The sequence below is a fragment of the Amphiura filiformis genome, unplaced genomic scaffold (genome assembly GCF_039555335.1).
Source record: "Amphiura filiformis unplaced genomic scaffold, Afil_fr2py scaffold_64, whole genome shotgun sequence".
NCBI classification, from domain to species: domain Eukaryota; kingdom Metazoa; phylum Echinodermata; class Ophiuroidea; order Amphilepidida; family Amphiuridae; genus Amphiura; species Amphiura filiformis.
The window spans coordinates 148647-171046 of record NW_027305528.1 but is presented as its reverse complement, the minus strand read 5'-3'; the positions used below and the strand labels follow the sequence as shown (position 1 = coordinate 171046).

At 35.0% G+C, this 22400-nt stretch overlaps 1 protein-coding gene across 1 annotated transcript in view; it reads left to right on the top strand.

The window, feature by feature from the left end:
• LOC140144569 (SWI/SNF-related matrix-associated actin-dependent regulator of chromatin subfamily A member 5-like) overlaps positions 1 to 4282 on the top strand; it is a 32909-nt gene extending 28627 nt beyond the window's left edge. Inside the window, 1 exon segment of the mRNA XM_072166388.1 lies at positions 1064 to 4282. Coding sequence (XP_072022489.1) covers positions 1064 to 1138 — 75 coding nt within the window. The 3' untranslated portion in view covers positions 1139 to 4282.
• Positions 4283 to 22400: the final 18118 nt, after the last annotated feature.

Sequence of the window (22400 nt, the reverse complement as noted above, 5' to 3'; positions counted from 1 at the left end):
AGGGGTGTGGTATGAACGTTTGGACAGTCTTTATTGTGGGACATTAGAGCACATCAGACATAACGAATTGCATTCTGAATACAAAGAATGTCCTTCTGATGTCAAATAATTTTGATTTTTTGAAATTCGCAATAATGTAATACACATTTTAAGGCAAATGATTCAAAATTGATATTTTTGATATTTAACAGTACTCGGAAGTAAACTTTATAAATCTGATGTAGGTGGGATGAAAAACCGACAATCAATTGAAAAATTTGACCTTTCGTATTGAAGATATGGATTTTTTCCCAAAACACCAAAAAAAATTAGGTCTTTTGGGGAAAAAAAATCCATATCTTCAATATTAAAGGTCAAAATTTTCAATTGATAGTCGGCTTTTCCTCCCACCTACATACACTTTAAGAATATGTCATTAGATTTATAAAATTTACTTCGAGGACTGTTATATATCAAAAATGTGAAAAATATCAAATTTGAATAATTTGTCATAAATTTGTATTATATCGTGAATTTCAAAAAATGAAAATTATTTGATATCAGAAAGACATTCGTTTTTAGAATGCAATTCGATATGTCTGATGTGCTCTCATGTCCCACAAAAAATACTGTCAAAACGCTCATTCCAGATCCCTTAAATACAATAGTTGCTTTAAATATTTGAACCAACAAATTTGATTTCCTTGTTCCATCTGGTAGCATTTTGTCTGCGATTAACGCATTTGCGTTCTCATTTAAATAAAAGTCTGAATTTGTTTTATCAAAGTTGCCGGCATCCACTTCCCAAAATATTGGACCTGTCGTCTATCACACGGTAGAGGATAGTAAAAACAAAAATTCCTATCGTTTATTCCCTAAATAAAATGGCTTCACATGCATACATGTTCAATAAATCATTTGTTTAAAGAATGCAGGTATTTTCATTTGACATAATATACAATAACTACCTCATACTGGTAGTTTATGTAAATCTTGAAAATACAGTAAGGTTTTCAAACATAGTTCTGTAAAATATGCAAGATATCTCTCATTAATGCATCGTATTAATCTTCCATCCTTCCAGGGAACACCAAAAGGAGAGAAGCGTAAAGCAGATGCTACACCAGACAACCGTGGTAAACAGAAGAAAAAGAAGTGAGCCAAAGAGTATCGGACATCAGGGGTTGAACTTTTTTATCAAACATTGGTCATCTAAATGGTGTTTGTAGAATATGAGTGGTTCAAGAAATCTCTACTTTGAATCAGTTTTATGACAAACATGACAAGACAGGAACTCTGGTAACGCACCTGTAACTGAGAGTAGCAAGTTGTACGAGTAGACGACTTCACTTGGTTGAAAAATTTACTCACTAAGGTCACAAAAAGTACATGTATTTATTATTAAGTGGTAACTTTATTCTCCAAGATTATCATGTGCGACATTTGCTTCTGCTTCATGTATGGGGAGAAATGATCCATCCAGGGTTGTCACCAGCCCAAGTTGAGTGCCGTCTGTGACATGTGTTAGTGGGCCACCTATTGACGAAACTGCGATAACTAGAACACAACTATGGCTGTCATGAACGATCAAGTGAATATTGATGCAGCGGTGTATGTCGCTGTACATTGCAGTTTTATGTGCATGTGGACGTGAAAAATTTTGGCCTAGATTTTTGATATTTACTAAATTCTGTACATAATCATACAATATTAGCTCAATTTTGTACCGGTCGGAAGGAAGCTTATGAAAGCTTATTTTGATTGATTGGCGGTTCCTACCAACATGTGCCGACTGGCGTAGTGACAACCTTGGATCCGTCTCTCCTATTAAATGATGAAGGTGTCTGCTATAGTGCTTTTCTCCTAGTACAGTCGCTAATGCCAACACATTGTGGCATCTGTTTTGCATGTACATCTTTGTGGCATCGTCAAACTCATGCATGTGTACTCCAGTGCTTTTAAGCAATCACTCACAATTGGCAGCTGCAGCAAATTAGACACATGTATTAACATCATGGACGACACTAGGGTGAAAGCACTATAGTTATCGAGGCCTAGTATGTTGTGATAGGTGATAATGTTTATATTTATACCAGAGCATTTTGTTGAAAACTTTGTACATAAGATGAAGGAACTTTTGTATTATGCGAGGAGAAGAAGGTAAATAATTGATGTTGATGTTTTTGTGGTTGAATAACTATCTGGTTACATCCTTGCAATCCGATGGGGAAAAAACATTGTGTGAAAATGTTATTTTTAACTGTGTAGGTGACAGTAGGGTCATATAGGGCCCTATATGTGAAACAGTATAGCTGAAGATGAATTGAGGATTTAAGAATGATGCGCAGATAAGTATTTATAACAGAAAATATTTTCACATATTTTTGTGATGATATAGTTGCTGGATTACATATCGTCAGCCTGCTACACTAATTGCCCAAGTCATTTTTTGTAATTTTGAGAACAAAGAACACAATGTGGTTCAAGCATGCATCAGTTACATAATCAGCATAATTATTTCAGATTATTCCCTTTCATTTGTATCATTATCATTTGTTTGTTCTCGTGCAATGATTGGTGAATAAATATGTTTAAATGCATGCTTGAACCATATTTTGTACTTTGTTCTCAAAATTACAAAAAATGACAGCGTAGCAGGCTGACGATGTATTATATTTCATTATGGCATAAGTTGAATGGTCAGGGATGTGTGTCTGCAGTCTTTGATTTTAACCATGGTCTGATTATTCACAGTAACACGCAGCATGCATGCTCCCGATGTATTATGCAAATTGGCAAGTGTTTGTTTTTTGTACGTTTGTCATTTAATATTATGTTGCAGATTATCGGAGAGCAGTTTGACATTGATTTAATTATAGTTTGTTCAGTACCAAATAGGCAAGCCTCGCTATTTTGTGCAGTGATAGTGACAGTGCAACACATGCAATGGATATTGCCTAAATTGCACTTGCGTTTGTAAAAGCGCACTTTTTACATACAATATCAAAAACGGTATTGGTAAGAAGGTATACTATTTCATTGTATCTGCAATGATTACTTTCTTTTGGTGATGATCAGAGTATATTAAAATCCTAATAACTAGTTTAGTGTATTATGCCAATCAAGGTAATCAGATTAATACCATAGTTACAAGGACCAAATGTTTAATGTCAAAATAATGTTACATTCCTTGTTTTCTGACCTGGTCACCTTTCAAAACTACAAAAAGTGATGGTGAAAAAACATGTTGGAAATTTTGATTCCATTAAAACCATTTATACCAAAAACAGTTATAATTGCCAAATCATAGACCCTGGTGATTAACACCCATACAACAAAGGATATGTCATACCCCTTACAGCAGACTAACTTTGAATACCTTTTTTAGGCTTTGGAGTCGTGTGATGAGACTTTTCATCTGAAGTTTTTGCATGTGTGCAGTTATACAAGATTGGAAACAAGTTTATATTTGATGCATCTAACCAAGTGTGTATGCTCACCCTTACACACAGGCAAACAGATATTAGACCAGGGTGAGAATGAACGACTTTCACTTATCAATGAAAGAGATTTTGAATTCATCACAATATTGCTATAATGGTCTTGACTGATTGGTATTATATTGAAAAGCTTGTGAAGGAGTTGGTTGTTCAAAACAAAAAGCCTTTAGCATCAGCCTGTTAATATTAAAGGGAGCATGGTCCTCTTGTATGCTAACATGTATTGAAACCATAATGTCAGTGTTTTGCAAGTGTTATTATGTATTGGTTCAAGAAGATTTAACTGGGATATTTATAACTTGTGTAGTTCCAACTAGCATTATAATAAATGAAACTACTGTCGAATCAAATAAGTTGTTTTTAGATCGTTTTTATCTATGTAAATTGGAAAATTAATGAGTACAATTGTTAAAAAATCTCTTGAAACATACTTTAAATGTACAGAATAGCCATACCTGTACATGTAGCTTGCAGTCAGTTTTGAAAAGAGTAGGGTGTTAACACCTGACTGTTCTCACTCCGTCCCGGTGTCCAAATGGACCCTGACGCTTCATAAGAGGCTTTCTTGGGTTATCAAGGGTTGTCAAACACGAATAAATCATATAAAATCAAGAAGTTTGGTTTGGTAATAGGAGGTAGGGGAAAGTTATGTTTATTGCGAAGCTTCAGGGGTCAAAATATAGACGGTACCCAAATAAAATTCTTGAATAGTCCAATGCCATGTGGATGTATAGATATTTATCTAGAAGTCACAAATACATGTTTCTTGACACATAAAAACCAAAACTATATATAATTATATACGATTTGATAAAAAAGTAATTTATTGAAATACAAAACACATACATATATACACATTGTGGAAGACACCCTTTAAAGCTTTGAGCTGGAGAAATTAGGCCTACAATACTTTTGGGGAAAATAGTAGTTCTATGTCTAGAAAGAGGGCACAAATAAAAATATTATGTTTAGATAAGATTGATAAAAATGTAATCTTATAACATAAATAAAGTAAATACAAGCATAAAAAAGGTTACCTTTAGATATATCGTACTTTGCACTTAAACTTGAAATAATGTGGAACCAACAGTTTACAAAAAGGGAGGAAATGGTTTCAAAACATTGATACTAATGCATTGCTGCACAAGATCTTCAATCACATCATTTTGGGGAAAGTTCAGTTGCAAACTGAACAGAAAATCATGGAACAAAACATTGAAAGGCTAACATTTTAATTGCCTTTTGAACATAAATTGATTCGATGAGCATACAAATTCAATTGTATCATTCCACCTCCTTCGGGAATTGATCTTCCTATTGCATGTAGACAATCTTTTACTAAAGTGCTACAATTACCATCAATGATAGCATATATCATCAGACGCTCTAACTTGGGTAATTGGTGAATGTGTCTTAGAACAGCATCCAAGCCACTGTTTCCTATTTTCCAACTGTATTTAAGACTAAGTTTTTGTAAATTAGGCAAATCCTTGAAGCCCTGCGTCAATATCAAGACATCAGAATCTCTCAGATCAGTAACATCTAGCCATAATTTAGATAATTTATGACAATGTTGCAAACCACTAGTCAATGCTACAATACCCATTTGTGTATCATTAATAGTTCCTATTTTATTTTGAGAAAGATTCAGTTCGATTAATTCCGGCCAATATCTAAAACCCCGTGACAATATCATAACATCAGCATTTGTTAAATAAGCATTATGTAAATCTAACCGGGATAATTTATGACAATGCTGCAAACCACGAGTCAATGCTGTAATACCTATTTGTGTATTTCTACTATCTGCTGCATGTATTTTACTAATCCACAGATCGTGTAATTCAGGCCATCGATGATAATACGACAATATCACGTAATCAGCATTTGTCATACCAGTATTATTTAGGTATAAACTTGAAAATTTATGCCCATTCTGCAGACCACGTGTCATCTCCAAAATACCAAACTCGGCCATCTGTGTATTATCACTAGTTCCTATTTTATTACGAGACAAATCCAGTTGTAATAAATCAGGCCAATGTTTCAAACCCTGTGCCAATATCATGACATCAACATCAGTTATACCAGTATAAGCTAAGTTTAACCGGAATAATTTATGACAATGCTGCAAACCACGAGTCAATGCTGTAATACTCGTTTGTGTATTATTTCTAGTTCCTATATCATTACGAGATAGATCCAGTTCGAGTAAATCTGGCCAATATTTAAAACCCTCTGCCAATATCATGACATCAGCATTTCTTATACCAATACCATGAAGGTATAATTCAGATAATTTATGCCAATATTTGAGTCCATGAGTCAATGCAGCAATATAAATTCGTTTGAAAGTATCCTCATCGACATAAAGCCGTTCTACATTTGGCACATGGATCAATACATCTGCTAATCTTTGGCAAGTATGTGATGATTCACAACAGTCCCCATCAATAAATGTAATTGTAACTGTCTCAATACTATCACCAAGTATTCCACCTTCTGTAGATATTTGTAGGAAATGCTTGAATAGTGTCAGTGTCTGTGGGTTCCAAGTACATTCAATTCTAATATCTGTTAGATTTCCGAGTCTAACATTATTATAGAATAAAGAAAGAGCAGGGCTTTGCTTTACTTGATTTTCATTTAGTAGGACAAGTATCAGTGATATGCTTTCAAACCAGTCGCCTCCCGAATTAACCCTGTCTCCAACTGTAACCATGTTAACAAAGTCTATGGGGTCTCTTTCAAATTTTGTTATGACATGTTCAATAATCGCCATTGCAGCGTTCCCATCATATTGATGTTTCGATACTCCACAACAAAATCGAAGGAGCTCAAACTTCTCCAATACAAGGTCCCATTTTGAAATTCGTTTTAACGTATTGTTGAATTGATCCTGATTTCTATTAAACAATTTGGCCAAATATTTTGCAGCAAGGTATTCTTGGAAAGATTTGTGAAGAAAAGAAATTGAATGTTTCTCCTGTAATCTAAATTGCCATCTTTGTCTTGTGATAAGACCAACTTTGAAACCTAATTCACTAAATAATTGCTCTTCAAATTCAAGAATTTCAAAATCGTTATGAAGTGGCATAAGACCATCAAGTGCAATTTCGCCAAGATCAAGCTGTAAAGTTTCATCAGAAAAGGTGTTTTCAGTATTTGATTTTGACCGAAATCTTTTCAAAATTGTTTCGATAAATTCTTCATACAGGAGTGATAAGTTATTCGGGAAGTGTTGTTGATCTTCCCAAAGAGTGCAAAGCATCATCAGTATCACTGGATATTTGGATATGGACTTCAAATCTTTCGAAATGTCAAGTTCATGCAGCAGACCATTTGTTAAAGTGCCTCTATGCCGATTATGACCAAAATATTTCTCTACATATTTTACTGTATTCGAAGAAGAAAACCCGTTTATATTTACGCTTACATAATATTTGGACTCCGCAGGTCCTAAGTATTTATATGGTCGTGTAGAAAGTATAACCAAACTTTTACATAACGATTGGCAAGTAAGTAGTTTCTCTATTGTCATTTCTCCATACTTTGCTTGATCTAGTTTAATCTAAAATTAAAACTTTCTCTGGATTTTTCGTTAAGTACAAAGTTAACCCTTTCCGCTCAATTTCAGTAAGTTCAAGAATTTGATCATGCACTTCGTCTACCATATTTGCATTTTTCTGCAATATATTCATTTTGAGAAGGAACAGTAATTCAAATCGATGCAATGGAGAGCTCATATTTTGCTTCGACCAAGTGTGAGTAAGCTTTGACAATAGAGTACTCTTTCCGCTGCCTGCTACACCTTTTAAGATTACCCTCGTTATCATGTCACCGCTGTCAGTCTTTAATCCAATGAGGTCTTCGTTTTTGTTTAACAATGGCCTATGTCCGGGGGGTCACTCCCATTGTGGCCTGTACACCATCCGCGATAATAAAAACGTGTAAAAGGGTATGGGGTTTTTCGTGGGTAGGCACGATACGCGCGTATCGCGTTTAGGGTGTCAAAACATGAAAAATTGGAAAAAGGGTAGCAAAATTGCAATTTCTAAATACGCGGAAATGAAATTTAGGGTATGAAATTTGATGTTAGGAATGAAATCCCTGTTTAGGGTGTCGTTTTAGCCAAGGGTTAAATCCTTGTTTAGGGTGCTTTTCAAAAGTTGATTATCGCGGATGGTGTACAGGCCACAATGGGAGTGACCCCCGGGGCCTATGAGCTCCTATGTATCATTGCAGAACCTAGTACACGTGTACTTTCCAACTCTAGTTCTACGTAGATATCATCCATGTATCTCATTCCATGGTATTCTTCATTCCAAGGAAAAAGTAAGATGCGTCCGGTCTCTCTTTCGTACAGTTCGATTAGTCTTTTCTTAAAACGCCCCAGAACAAATTCTGCGGGAAAAATAAATCATTTATAGTGAAATTTGTATAGACGTTATTATCAAACATCGGTTGCTTTCGGTTCTTTAAATAAAGACTGCTTTCTAACTTTATAATCTTGTGCCCTATCACGAAAAAAATCTCCTTCAAACCAATGAAAGATATGAAGGTTTTTTAAAATTAATTGAGTTAATCAAATTTATTAAGAGTAACGATCAAATGCCCTATCGAAGGGAGCAAGTGATATCGAGCAACCCGCATATTCATCTCCAAGAAAAAGATGTGTCATCCTCATAATGAAAATTGCAAAGTCCGTGGGCATAAGTGGACGTGATAAAATTGTCACATGAAGAAATTATTGCGTTTGTTGGTATTTACGAATTTTTCAAACATTGATATTTAGATGTTGATGTTCTGTGACAAATTACCGTTGTCATCATGGTCTTGGATGTTCCGATTTGATACTTTATCATGGTTGGTTTGCTCCTGTTCTTCTATTGCATCCTGTTGCACCTGGTTTTTGCTCGCCAAGATAGTTGTGCTAAAGCTTTTCTGGAAATATTGGAGGCAAAAGATTTGAAGTATCGCAAAACCTATGGGTTATAAGAAATGCGAATTAATATAATATCATACAGTTTATGATTTTCGGATTTCAATCATAAACCCTTAGATACACATAAGGCATAAATGACGTCGCGAAAACGTTTTGAAAAATATTATAATCGTAAAAATTATCTGCAATGTCAATCTTATTTTATTTAAAAAACGCAATTTCAAAATGAGTTGTTCTTAACCTAAGGACTCTTTTCCTTTAATCCGGCAATTTTGAATCTTATCTTACCACTTAAATCAACCATTCCTAAAACCTGTATTTAGCACTTTTTGTCTTTGAATAAATTAATCATTTATCAGGTTTGTACAAGTAATGGCAGAATTGCTTGAGTAATTATATAGTCAAATGCAATAGTTTTCTTCTCAGGGTTATTTATAGGCAGCTTCGTCACCCAAAATGTGACTTCCTCCGATAATCCGCTGTAAATAACATTAGGCCTATATATATGTTCCATTGTTGAGAACTGTGCACCCGAGGAAAATAATACCGGGGTAATAATAATAATAATAGTTACTAATATTATTATTATTAGTGTTACAACCACCACCAAGAAAAGTATGGCTCTACAAAAAGGCAGATTGGATCTTTAGCCGCAGCTACGTGGAATAATAATAATAATAGTTATTAGTATAGTATTATTATTATTATTATTATTATGATCAGTGTTATTATTATTATTATTATTATTATTATTATTAGTAGTAGTAGTAGTAGTAGTAGTAGTAGTAGTAGTAGTAGTAGTAGTAGTAGGCCTAGTAGTAGTAGTAGTAGTAGTAGTAGTAGTAGTAGTAGTAGTAGTAGTAGTAGTAGTAGTAGTAGTAGTAGTAGTAGTAGTAGTAGTAGTAGTAGTAGTAGTAGTAGTAGTAGTAGTAGTAGTAGTAGTAGTAGTAGTAGTAGTAGTAGTAGTAGGGTACCTGCAGGTAATATGGGACCATTAAGGACGTTTAGCTTATGTGCATAAAAACTATAGAAGATATGCCCAAAAGAGATTGTTATGATGAACAACCTGTCCTTTAAGATTAATAAAACAGGCAATGTTATCTTGTTTTTATGTTTGTTTGGACGCTATGACGTCAAAATGACGTCATCGTCAAGTGTCCCATATTACCTGCATGTGCAGGTAATATGGGACACTGTGTTATCTCTATGGTGAAAATCAAAATGTTCAGAAAATCACTCTTTTGTTCTAAAAACATTTTTGTTACATGATTTTGAATGTTAAATGCAAATTTCAACAAGAAAATTCAATTTTCTAAATAGTTTTGCTTTTCGCATTGACAATGCACACAATTTCCTATGTGTCCCATATTACCTGCACCCATTCAGTTGAAAATCAGAGAAAATAATCATTTATAAAGGAAAGTGCCACTTTTCAGTGGAATTTTACCTGTTGAGAAGCTTAACCCATCACCTAGAGATCATAAAAAGTGACAAATGCCCCCTCAGTACCAGAGTATTTGGATACACAATCATAAAATGTGGCGTCATTGATTTATATCAGGCCAAAAAACGACGTAAATTTTTGGGCAATTTCACTGTTTTTGGCATTGATTTCCAAGAGTTTGATATACAGACTCCAAAACTGCATTTCTAGAAGCACAATTGATGTCTCTAAACACTTAACAAATCAACTTAAAGTGTGTACCTTCTCTAAGCTACTTTTTATTAAAATGAAAACAGGTGTCCCATATTACCTGCTGTCCCATATTACCTGCACCTACCCTAGTAGTAGTATAGTAGTAGTAGTATTAGTATTATTATTAGTATTATTATTAGTATTAGTATTAATAATATTTCTTACCCATCAGCACTATAAACATTAGTTTCAATTTGTGTCTGAAAATCAGTGATCTTTGCTTTGGAGCAATTTTCTTGAGTATTGTTTCTGTAAACAAAGATAACGATATTAAATGTTGAAAAATCCGAGAGAGACGAATGCATATGAACGAGTTGATTATCCGTCATGCTGCGAGTGCATCAGTTATAATAAAAACAAATTGTTATTAATTGCTGTATTGATAATTCTTCATAATTTACTTCGAATATCAACTAACACTTTGCATTTTTGGTTTAAATAGATCATTTTCTAGAGGATAAAGTAAGGCCTAAAAAAAATTGTTTGATTGGCGTAACATAAAATTTTTTGTAGGGTAGGTAGGTCGGGATTTTTTTTTTTTTTTTTTTTTACTTTTTAAGCTGTAAATTTCGTTTGATAAAGGCTTTGGAACTTTTTTTCTTCTTTTTTTTTTTTAAATTGATTTATTTTAATTAATTTTTTAAATTTTATTATTTTTTTGCAAAAAACAATAAAAAAAGTTAGGGTCGGGCCTAATTTTAGGGTAGGTCGGGTTACGCCAATCAAACAATTTTTTTTTAGGCCTAAATGGCGTATTACGGGTTTTCGCAAATCCTGCATTAACCCATACTTCTGACTTGGACTTTGTACTGCATTAATAGGGGTGTTTTCTTTGAACACCGTTCTATTCTATTATATTGGCGATTATTAATTTATCCCGTGCATTACTTTCACGAACTACTTTTCAACAACTAAATATTATATAAACACCCTAAAATTCACGAAAGTCTGATTGTAACATTTTTAGACAAAGAACAGAAGTGCTAATGATTCAGATAAATGGCAAAGATGAGAGCCTTCCGATAAAGTCGAAATCTGATATTATGTTGAATATAATGTATTATCTATTAAGTGAGCCTAGAAATTGATAATTATTGGCTATCGAACATCTGTGCCTTCTCGTTCCCCTCTGCATGTAACGTCCGTTATTAACCCGTTTCCCCACATTAAGATTTGCTGCAGAGCAGTAAGCTTTTGACATAAAATAGAGTGATTAACACTGTCGAATGCTTTCTGGATGTCAAGAAGCACCATTCCAGTAAACAGACCAGCACTGATTTGGTTTCTGATATGATCTTGAAGATAGATAAGACATGTGTCTGTGGAATATTTACCTCTATAACCTGACTGAAATTTAAATAAGATGTTATTTTCCGTGAGATACCTGTTAAATTGTACAATCACTGCCTTCTCCAAAATTTTGGAGGCCACAGACAAAATACTAACAGGTCTGTAGTTGCCTACTTCCAACCTGCTCTTCTTTTTATATAATGGTTTGACCTTGGCAATTTTCATTTCACTTGGAAACACTTCAGTCCTGATAGAGAGATTAATAATAGATGTGATTGGAGTTTTAATGACTTCTGCAGCATCTTTCAGAAAACGAGCCGGCAAGCCATCTAAGCCAGTGCTTTTATCGATGTTAAGATTGGTTAGCTCATCATAGACAAAGGTCTCACTGACCTCATGGAGATCAAAGGATCCATTCCTGATATGACTGTAATAGTTTTGGAACCTGTTGGAGTTAACATCATAAAGACCACTTGGCTCAGGTAACTCACCAACAAGTTTGGCAGCAACTCCAGTAAAGAATTTGTTGAAATGATTAGCAACTTCTTTGTTCTCAAAACACTTTTTACCATCAATATCTAAAACCATATTGGTAGAGTCTTTTGTTTTGTTTTGGTACCCAAGCTCTTTGAGCTTTTTCCAGAGCTTTTTAGAATCATTTTTATTTGCCTCAATCTTATGCAACATGTTCTGTTGTTTAGCAGATCTTATCTCTCTTTGGACTTTATTACGTAACTTACAGTACTCTTTATAATACTCAGACATATGTTTGTTTTTATTAAATTTTGCAAGCAAACAGTCTCTTTCTCTGATGTTATCAATAATCTCACTTGTCATCCATGGTTCAGAGCGTTGTTTAATCCGAACTTCCCTTAGAGGAGCAACAGAGTCAAGAGTGTTCAAGAATATGTTACAAAACATGGACCAAGCTCTATCAACATCGTTACATAACAATATTTCAGACCAGTCAGTTTCAGACAACTTATCAATGAAAGATTCCTTGCTGTAATTCTTTAAAGATCTTACTTTAACTCTTTTATGCTCGTTAAATGTTGGTTTGGGTGACTTCCTTGTACAGTACGTGAAAAAGTGATCACTTAACCCAGTTGTTACCACACCATATTGACTGATTACATTGTCATAATTACATATAATGTGATCAAGAGCAGACTTTGTGGTAGGGGTGATTCTAGTTGGGGTTTGAGTAAGTTGTTTGTGTCCAAACAAGTGGAGCATGTTAGCATATTTGGTGTATACTCGGTCTTTACGTAAAGCACACATGTTCATATCACCCAAAATAATCACTTCAGAATCAGCAGGCAATTTTGAAAGGACATTCTCAAGATTGTTGATAAACTGTGAATGCTTTTCAGGCCTGTAACAGGAACAAACAATAAAAGGTTTGCATCTTGGTAGCAAAATCTCAGTCCAAAAAATTTTGGGAATGTCTAAATCAGGCCTGGGATTAAATGCCAAATCAGAATGAATGTCAGATGCAGGTACTGCCGCCATTTTTGTTACGGTCCTTACGGATAACAGAGAAATTAGGAATGTTGATTTCATTATCGGTGACTGAATCATCTAGCCATGTTTCACAGACAGTAATTATTTTGGCTCTAGTATTGGATGAAATCAATTTTAATTCACTCATTTTGGGACAAACAGAACGGGCATTGAGATTGATAATGTGAATACCCTTCTTATTAAAGGTTTTTAAAACATCGTCAGAGTCAATATTGTTGTATAGGCGTACAGCCATACTTTAATTTTGTTTTGCAATATTTGTTCGCACGTTTAACGGGTTATCTAGCCACTGTGTAGATTGAAAGTTGCAGGGTATATAGTATGTATGCGAATGAAGAAGTAGATAGATTTTCTATAATAATATGTCTTCAGGAGAGGAGATATTTAACAAAAAATTAAAACACCTAAGTCCGTCAAATGCACGACTAAGAAGCTTCCAAGAATACGTGTAGTATCATAGGCCTATGCACCATTGGGAGCTATTGGGGAATTGCCGCACCTAATTAAGGTCGTTCATTTCGTAAATGGTCTATGATTTTGTGCGGTCAATAGCGGGAAATGGGTGTATTTTTTGTTTGCTTTTGTCTTGCTTTTTGGAAACGCTCTCGCTCACGCTCGCTATGTTGTGTTTTGCCTCGTTTATATGTCTGTCGCATTAAGGTGGTATTTGAGGCATTGTGGAAGTGCTCTAAGCATGTTTTAAAAATATAGACTAATTGAGTAGGGCAAAGAACACTGATCAATACGCCTTATGTTTTAAGCTAATCGGACATACTGTTTTTATAATTCACACATTTTTTGTATTGTATTATTTTTATCAATTATCAATGAACCAATATGACTCGAAAGTGCTCATGATATGAATATGTAATAACATTTTTATTTAACTAGAGCGGTTCTCGGGTTGCGCGGTTTTCGGCATTCGCGGTTCGTGTGTAAGGTTCTTGGGTGATGGTATGGTAGTGGGTGAAACGTTGCGTGGTTGTGTTAGATGTTTGTTTCTTTTTAGAACCCTGTATAGGCGTAGCTAGGATGGTGGTTGGGGAGTGTGGAGTGGGTTTATTTTATTATTTTGTAACGTTGGTATCTCGCGGTTAGGCTTCAAGTAGGGGTACACTATGATGTATACAATAATACTGTGTAACAATAAGAAGGCGGAACTGTGGGTTTACTGTTGCGTTATTTTGTAAATTTATTAGGGGATATTTTACATAGACTGGTGGACTATGGGAAATGTTATATGTACTTGTTCGAAGTGAGGCGGGCGTATACCACTTATCTGGTGCGTATCCTTCTTGTGTTAACTTTTTTTATGATTAGCCTAAAGGGTATTTTGGTACTGGTTCTTTTGTTCGAGGGTCTTGATATTCGCCTGTCTCCGGAGCTAGAATTAGACTGTACTGAGTTGCATGACGTGAATGCATGCTAGTTTGCAATGTCTGCCCCTATTTATACACTTTTATGCTGAGACGAATATACCTAGGTATATTCGTCTCAGCTTTTATGGATGCATTTCACAAGCGCAGAATGATGTACTCATTATCTCAAAGTACCAGATACATTGCTTTTGTGATTGGTCTATTGGCTGTAGTAATTTCAGGTAGTTTGTAATAATAAGCATGCACAGGTCATGTTCTTGGGAGTTGACATAGGATCATAAGTTAAGTAATATTGACCCTTAGATGCATTGTAGTTAATTTGACCGTGCATCATATTCTGCTGTAGGCCTAACATCGGGTTTTGTTCATGTTTTCCAAAACAATTAAAACAGTTTAATGTTAATTAGAAGACTGTACTGGGTATGTATATATAGCAGTTGTCTATGCATGGTTAAAGAAAAATATTAACGTGCCACTGTATGCACGATGGGAAAGTCATGAGAAAACAAAGTCGGGACATCTTGCAGGCTTATTCTTTTGTAGACCTAAATAGTTAACTAAATACCGCCAGAAGACATGTGTAGCAGTTAGATGAAGATGATTCTGAAGGTATTTAGTTATCTATTTAGCTCTATTGGTGCAAAAGAACAAGCCTACAAGACGGGTTCCTGACTTCGTTTTTCTCCGACTTTCGCATGATGCATGCACATTTAAAAAATTTATATAGGCCTACAAGATGGTTTCCGAAATAATGTTCTCCTTACTTGCGGATTTTTCATGCACATTCATATTTTTTATTAACTATCTGACTGCTACACATGCTATGTCTTCTGAAGGTGTTTAGTAACTATTTAGCTCTATTGGCCAAAAGAATTAAGACTACAAGACAGTGGTTTCCGACCTCCTTTTACTTCCAACTTTCGCACGATGCATGCCCATTAAAGAAATATTTTATAGGTCTACAAGATGGTGGGTCGGTACAATTTGTGACCCTACTTCTCATACCCGACTTTTCATACCCCAGTGACCGACTTTTTTTTTTTCAGTTTGATGAGATATTCTCAGCGTATTCAGTAGGTAATTAAATATTGAACAAATGCCATACACATTTCCTTTATATTATCGATTAAAATAACAGCATTTTCAAGCATTTTTTTATCGCAAATTTCAACCTCGTTCAGCTATATTCAGATACAATTAGCATTGATGAGTTTTGAGCCCTGTGCAAAACAAATCGCCCGGACTATTTGCTCAAGCCAATCAATAAGTGTTTGCACGTTTGCTTATTGAGGAGACAGTCTGCCGCCTGGACAACCAATTCTTTAGAAATGCTTAGTCGCGCTAAAAGTCGATCGATACATGTAAAAAATCAGCACAATTCAGAGATACACCTTTTTGCTATGAAATTAATTTTCTCGGTCAAATATAAAGCAATATTTTTTTTTTTTCTTCAGTAATGTCAGTTAAAAACTTGGTGCTTGGATATACATTTTTTTAAAATCCTGGTGTTAAAATTAAGCATCAAATTGTGTCTTTTAGTGTGATATTTTTGATTTTTATAGGCCTTGAATTCGCCTGCGAGCTTTTTACGGAATTCATGTTTTAGCGTCTCAAACTAACATAGTTTGCTAAAGAAAGATATTTCCCACCTCTGTAAAGCACATCGTGTGGGTCTATATGTTATAGTTTTGTCAGAATTTCCGTTTTTGTTTTACCCTTTTTCCATTCATGCTCAGAAAATGTCAAACTAAGTAAAAGTAGGCAATGGTGAGTACTTTTATCTCGAGAGCAACCAGCAGAAATAGTCGATATTTCCTTTGTTGTTATCCAGGTCAATTTTTCATTGAAAGCAAATTGCCCGACCAGCGATTAAATCCCCAATTGGGTGTTCTGGTTAAACATGATCAGTAGGAGCGCTATTAGGTCTGGGAATTTCTTTGCTATATTGAAGTTCTGGCAACACTATAGCCATGCCGGTATTCCTATTAAACCCAGGGATATCGATCCACAATGCTAGTACTAGCCTTTAGATTTCACGTGTTGATTTAGAAATTTTTTCAGCCGACAGTGAAAGATGGTGAAATCAAAACGGAAATTCTGACAAAACTATGATATATAGCTCACGGTGATGTGCTTTAGAAAGTTGGGGAAAATCCTTCATTAGCGAACTATATTACTTTGAAAAGCTAAAAGGTTGATCAAGAAAAAGCTCGCGGGCCGAGCTGAAGCCTATAAAAATCGAATATCTTACACTAAATGACTGAATTTCAGGCCTAAGTTTAACACCAGGATTTAAAAAAAAATCAGTATCAAGCATTATAGTTTTTCCAGCCATTTACTGAAAAAATGAAAATTATTGCTTTTCATTTGGCTGAGAAAAAAATTTTACACTGAAAAGGTGTAACTCAAAATTTTGCTCATTTCAACACCAATTTCGATCGTTTGTATTGCCTCATTAAATGACTGAGTGAGCCTTGCAGAACAAAAGAATCGGTTGTGCAGGTAGCTGACTGGAGAAAAGTCAATAACTCGTTATACCTTTATCTGCTAACTTAGTTGAACCTGGTGGTGTGGTACGTTGAAGTCAATGTTCAATAAATTCCAAATGTTGCTAGCAGTAAAAGAGCTAAATAGCATGCAATGACAATAAAAAAAAGTTTATGATCGTCATGCTTAGACCTTAAGGTGGTATTTGAGGCATATTCTAGAAATTAGTAAATGGCTTTGTGACTTTCAGAAGATTTTAAGGTATGTAATTTGAACATAAATCATTTGAGTTTGATTTGTTTGACTAGACCTAATGAAGAAATATTTTCATTCAAGTGCAAATGTTCTAAGTAGTCTTACTTTAAAAGTTGCCCTGTCGGCTTCTAAATAGTAAACGAAAACTAAAGAAGTAATGTTTTCATACAGTGCAGACAAAGTAGCGCAGCCAGCGGGATCCGGGAGGGATGGGAAAGGGAAAGAGTGTCTCCTTGACAAAAACTTAAAGAGGAAAATGCCCTTGACAAAAAAATTAAAGAGATAACCGAGAAGGCAAAGGAAATGAAAAGGGAAAAGAGCCCGGTTTTTACCAAAATTCATCCCGATCATGGACCACATTAAAAATTAATGTCTCAATAAAGCCCTTTTTGGAAGCTCGAACTTAACATGTAGACTACAGCCTTCAGTCATGACAGTCTCTTTTAAAAATTACGGTATAGGCCTATTTATATGTCCCAGGTCAAAATGATGCAACCGGGATTTTTTGGTCCCCAACACCTGAAATCCCTCCCCTCGACTAAGAAAGCTGGATATGCTCCCGATAGCACTATAGTGCCAGTATGTTTGGTAACGAACCGGAGCGATATTGACACGTAAAACAAATGAAAAAAAACTTGTAACATCAACCTTCTTTTGTGATGACTTTTAGAACCTTCTTTTGGAATGGGATGGGGGCATCTTTTGTGATGACTTTCGGAACTGTCTTTTCAATTGGGCCGAGCCATATTGGCATAACCACCGCACTAATCAACCTTCTTTTGATCTTCTTCTGTTATGACTTTCGGAACCTTTTATTCTGTCATTTTTTTTAACATTTGAATTCATAGTATGGCCGTCACATCTCTAGTAAGATTGTTTGTTTTGTTTTGGTTTTTGGTTTTGGTTTTTCTTCTTTTCAACGATAAAGAAGAAGGAATGGTTTTTTATTTTATCTTGGCCTATAGGTGCAAATATTTTCGTTTTAACGCATAACCGGAGCGACATTGAGATGTAAAACACTATGTGGGCCTATATACATGACATTATGATGATTATGAGGGCATTTGCGCATTATTGGCATTCAGCGAAAACTAATGAAATGCTCTCAATTTAACATGTTTAAGTGCACATGTTACCCTGCCAGCTTTTAAATAGAAAAACTTTTCAACACCCGGAGTACAGACATTCATTAAATGACTGAGTGAGCCTTGCAGAACAAAAGAATCGGTTGTGCAGGTAGCTGACTGGAGAAAAGTCAATAACTCGTTATACCTTTATCTGCTAACTTAGTTGAACCTGGTGGTGTGGTACGTTGAAGTCAATGTTCAATAAATTCCAAATGTTGCTAGCAGTAAAAGAGCTAAATAGCATGCAATGACAATAAAAAAAAAGTTTATGATCGTCATGCTTAGACCTTAAGGTGGTATTTGAGGCATATTCTAGAAATTAGTAAATGGCTTTGTGACTTTCAGAAGATTTTAAGGTATGTAATTTGAACATAAATCATTTGAGTTTGATTTGTTTGACTAGACCTAATGAAGAAATATTTTCATTCAAGTGCAAATGTTCTAAGTAGTCTTACTTTAAAAGTTGCCCTGTCGGCTTCTAAATAGTAAACGAAAACTAAAGAAGTAATGTTTTCATACAGTGCAGACAAAGTAGCGCAGCCAGCGGGAGGGATGGGAAAGGGGAAAGAGTGTCTCCTTGACAAAAACTTAAAGAGGAAAATGCCCCTTGACAAAAAATTAAAGAGATAACCGAGAAGGCAAAGGAAATGAAAAGGGGAAAAGAGCCCGGTTTTTACCAAAATTCATCCCGATCATGGACCACATTAAAAATTAATGTCTCAATAAAGCCCTTTTTGGAAGCTCGAACTTAACATGTAGACTACAGCCTTCAGTCATGACAGTCTCTTTTAAAAATAACGGTATAGGCCTATTTATATGTCCCAGGTCAAAATGATGCAACCGGGATTTTTTGGTCCCCAACACCTGAAATCCCTCCCCTCGACTAAGAAAGCTGGATATGCTCCCGATAGCACTATAGTGCCAGTATGTTTGGTAACGAACCGGAGCGATATTGACACGTAAAACAAATGAAAAAAACTTGTAACATCAACCTTCTTTTGTGATGACTTTTAGAACCTTCTTTTGAAATGGGATGGGGCATCTTTTGTGATGACTTTCGGAACTGTCTTTTCAATTGGGCCGAGCCATATTGGCATAACCACCGCACTAATCAACCTTCTTTTGATCTTCTTCTGTTATGACTTTCGGAACCTTTTATTCTGTCATTTTTTTTAACATTTGAATTCATAGTATGGCCGTCACATCTCTAGTAAGATTGTTTGTTTTGTTTTGGTTTTTTGTTTTGGTTTTTCTTCTTTTCAACGATAAAGAAGAAGGAATGTTTTTTTTTTATCTTGGCCTATAGGTGCAAATATTTTCGTTTTAACGCATAACCGGAGCGACATTGAGATGTAAAACACTATGTGGGCCTATATACATGACATTATGATGATTATGGGGGCATTTGCGCATTATTGGCATTCAGCGAAAACTAATGAAATGCTCTCAATTTAACATGTTTAAGTGCACATGTTACCCTGCCAGCTTTTAAATAGAAAAACTTTTCAACACCCGGAGTACAGACATTAAATATGCAATTTTCTATTTGCCACCTATTGAAAGTTCATGCTACTTTTATTTTGCAGATTTGTGCCTTCAAAGTGTTTCTAATATGTTCTTATGTATTATATTGTCTAGCCGCCCTCTAATTTGCATATTTGCATAATTAATTAGCTAATTTGCAGAATTAGCTAATTAACTATGCAAAGTAGGGCAACTAACTAATTAATTATCTGGAAGTCATTAGGAACACTTTGACCAAGTTTGAAACCAGTATTCTATTGTTAAATAAAAATGTTATTACATATTCATATCATGAGCACTTTCGAGTCATATTGGTTCATTGATAATTGATAAAAATAATACAATACAAAAATGTGTGAATTATAAAACAGTATGTCCGATTAGCTTAAAACATAAGGCGTATTGATCAGTGTTCTTTGCCCTACTCAATTAGTCTATATTTTTAAAACATGCTTAGAGCACTTCCACAATGCCTCAAATACCACCTTAATGCGACAGACATATAAACGAGGCAAAACACACAACATAGCGAGCGTGAGCGAGAGCGTTTCAAAAAGCAAGACAAAAGCAAACAAAAAATACACCCATTTCCCGCTATTGACCGCACAAAATCATAGACCATTTACGAAATGAACGACCTTAATTAGGTGCGGCAATTCCCCAATAGCTCCCAATGGTGCATAGGCCTATGATACTAAACAGTTTAATGTTAATTAGAAGACTGTACTGGGTATGTATATATAGCAGTTGTCTATGCATGGTTAAAGAAAAAATATTAACGTGCCACTGTATGCACGATGGGAAAGTCATGAGAAAACAAAGTGGGACATCTTGCAGGCTTATTTTTTGTAGACCTAAATAGTTAACTAAATACCGCCAGAAGACATGTGTAGCAGTTAGATGAAGATGATTCTGAAGGTATTTAGTTATCTATTTAGCTCTATTGGTGCAAAAGAACAAGCCTACAAGACGGGTTCCTGACTTCGTTTTTCTCCGACTTTCGCATGATGCATGCACACATTTAAAAAATTTATATAGGCCTACAAGATGGTTTCCGAAATAATGTTCTCCTTACTTGCGGATTTTTCATGCACATTCATATTTTTTATTAACTATCTGACTGCTACACATGCTATGTCTTCTGAAGGTGTTTAGTAACTATTTAGCTCTATTGGCCAAAAGAATTAAGACTACAAGACAGTGGTTTCCGACCTCCTTTTACTTCCAACTTTCGCACGATGCATGCCCATTAAAGAAATATTTTATAGGTCTACAAGATGGTGGGTCGGTACAATTTGTGACCCTACTTCTCATACCCGACTTTTCATACCCCAGTGACCGACTTTTTTTTTCAGTTTGATGAGATATTCTCAGCGTATTCAGTAGGTAATTAAATATTGAACAAATGCCATACACATTTCCTTTATATTATCGATTAAAATAACAGCATTTTCAAGCATTTTTTTATCGCAAATTTCAACCTCGTTCAGCTATATTCAGATACAATTAGCATTGATGAGTTTTGAGCCCTGTGCAAAACAAATCGCCCGGACTATTTGCTCAAGCCAATCAATAAGTGTTTGCACGTTTGCTTATTGAGGAGACAGTCTGCCGCCTGGACAACCAATTCTTTAGAAATGCTTAGTCGCGCTAAAAGTCGATCGATACATGTAAAAATCAGCACAATTCAGAGATACACCTTTTGCTATGAAATTAATTTTCTCGGTCAAATATAAAGCAATATATTTTTTTTTCTTCAGTAATGTCAGTTAAAAACTTGGTGCTTGGATATACATTTTTTTAAATCCTGGTGTTAAAATTAAGCATCAAATTGTGTCTTTTAGTGTGATATTTTTGATTTTTATAGGCCTTGAATTCGCCTGCGAGCTTTTTACGGAATTCATGTTTTAGCGTCTCAAACTAACATAGTTTGCTAAAGAAAGATATTTCCCACCTCTGTAAAGCACATCGTGTGGGTCTATATGTTATAGTTTTGTCAGAATTTCCGTATTTGTTTTACCCTTTTTCCATTCATGCTCAGAAAATGTCAAACTAAGTAAAAGTAGGCAATGGTGAGTACTTTTATCTCGAGAGCAACCAGCAGAAATAGTCGATATTTCCTTTGTTGTTATCCAGGTCAATTTTTCATTGAAAGCAAATTGCCCGACCAGCGATTAAATCCCCAATTGGGTGTTCTGGTTAAACATGATCAGTAGGAGCGCTATTAGGTCTGGGAATTTCTTTGCTATATTGAAGTTCTGGCAACACTATAGCCATGCCGGTATTCCTATTAAACCCAGGGATATCGATCCACAATGCTAGTACTAGCCTTTAGATTTCACGTGTTGATTTAGAAATTTTTTCAGCCGACAGTGAAAGATGGTGAAATCAAAACGGAAATTCTGACAAAACTATGATATATAGCTCACGGTGATGTGCTTTAGAAAGTTGGGGAAAATCCTTCATTAGCGAACTATATTACTTTGAAAAGCTAAAAGGTTGATCAAGAAAAAGCTCGCGGGCCGAGCTGAAGCCTATAAAAATCGAATATCTTACACTAAATGACTGAATTTCAGGCCTAAGTTTAACACCAGGATTTAAAAAAAAAAATCAGTATCAAGCATTATAGTTTTTCCAGCCATTTACTGAAAAAATGAAAATTATTGCTTTTCATTTGGCTGAGAAAAAAATTTT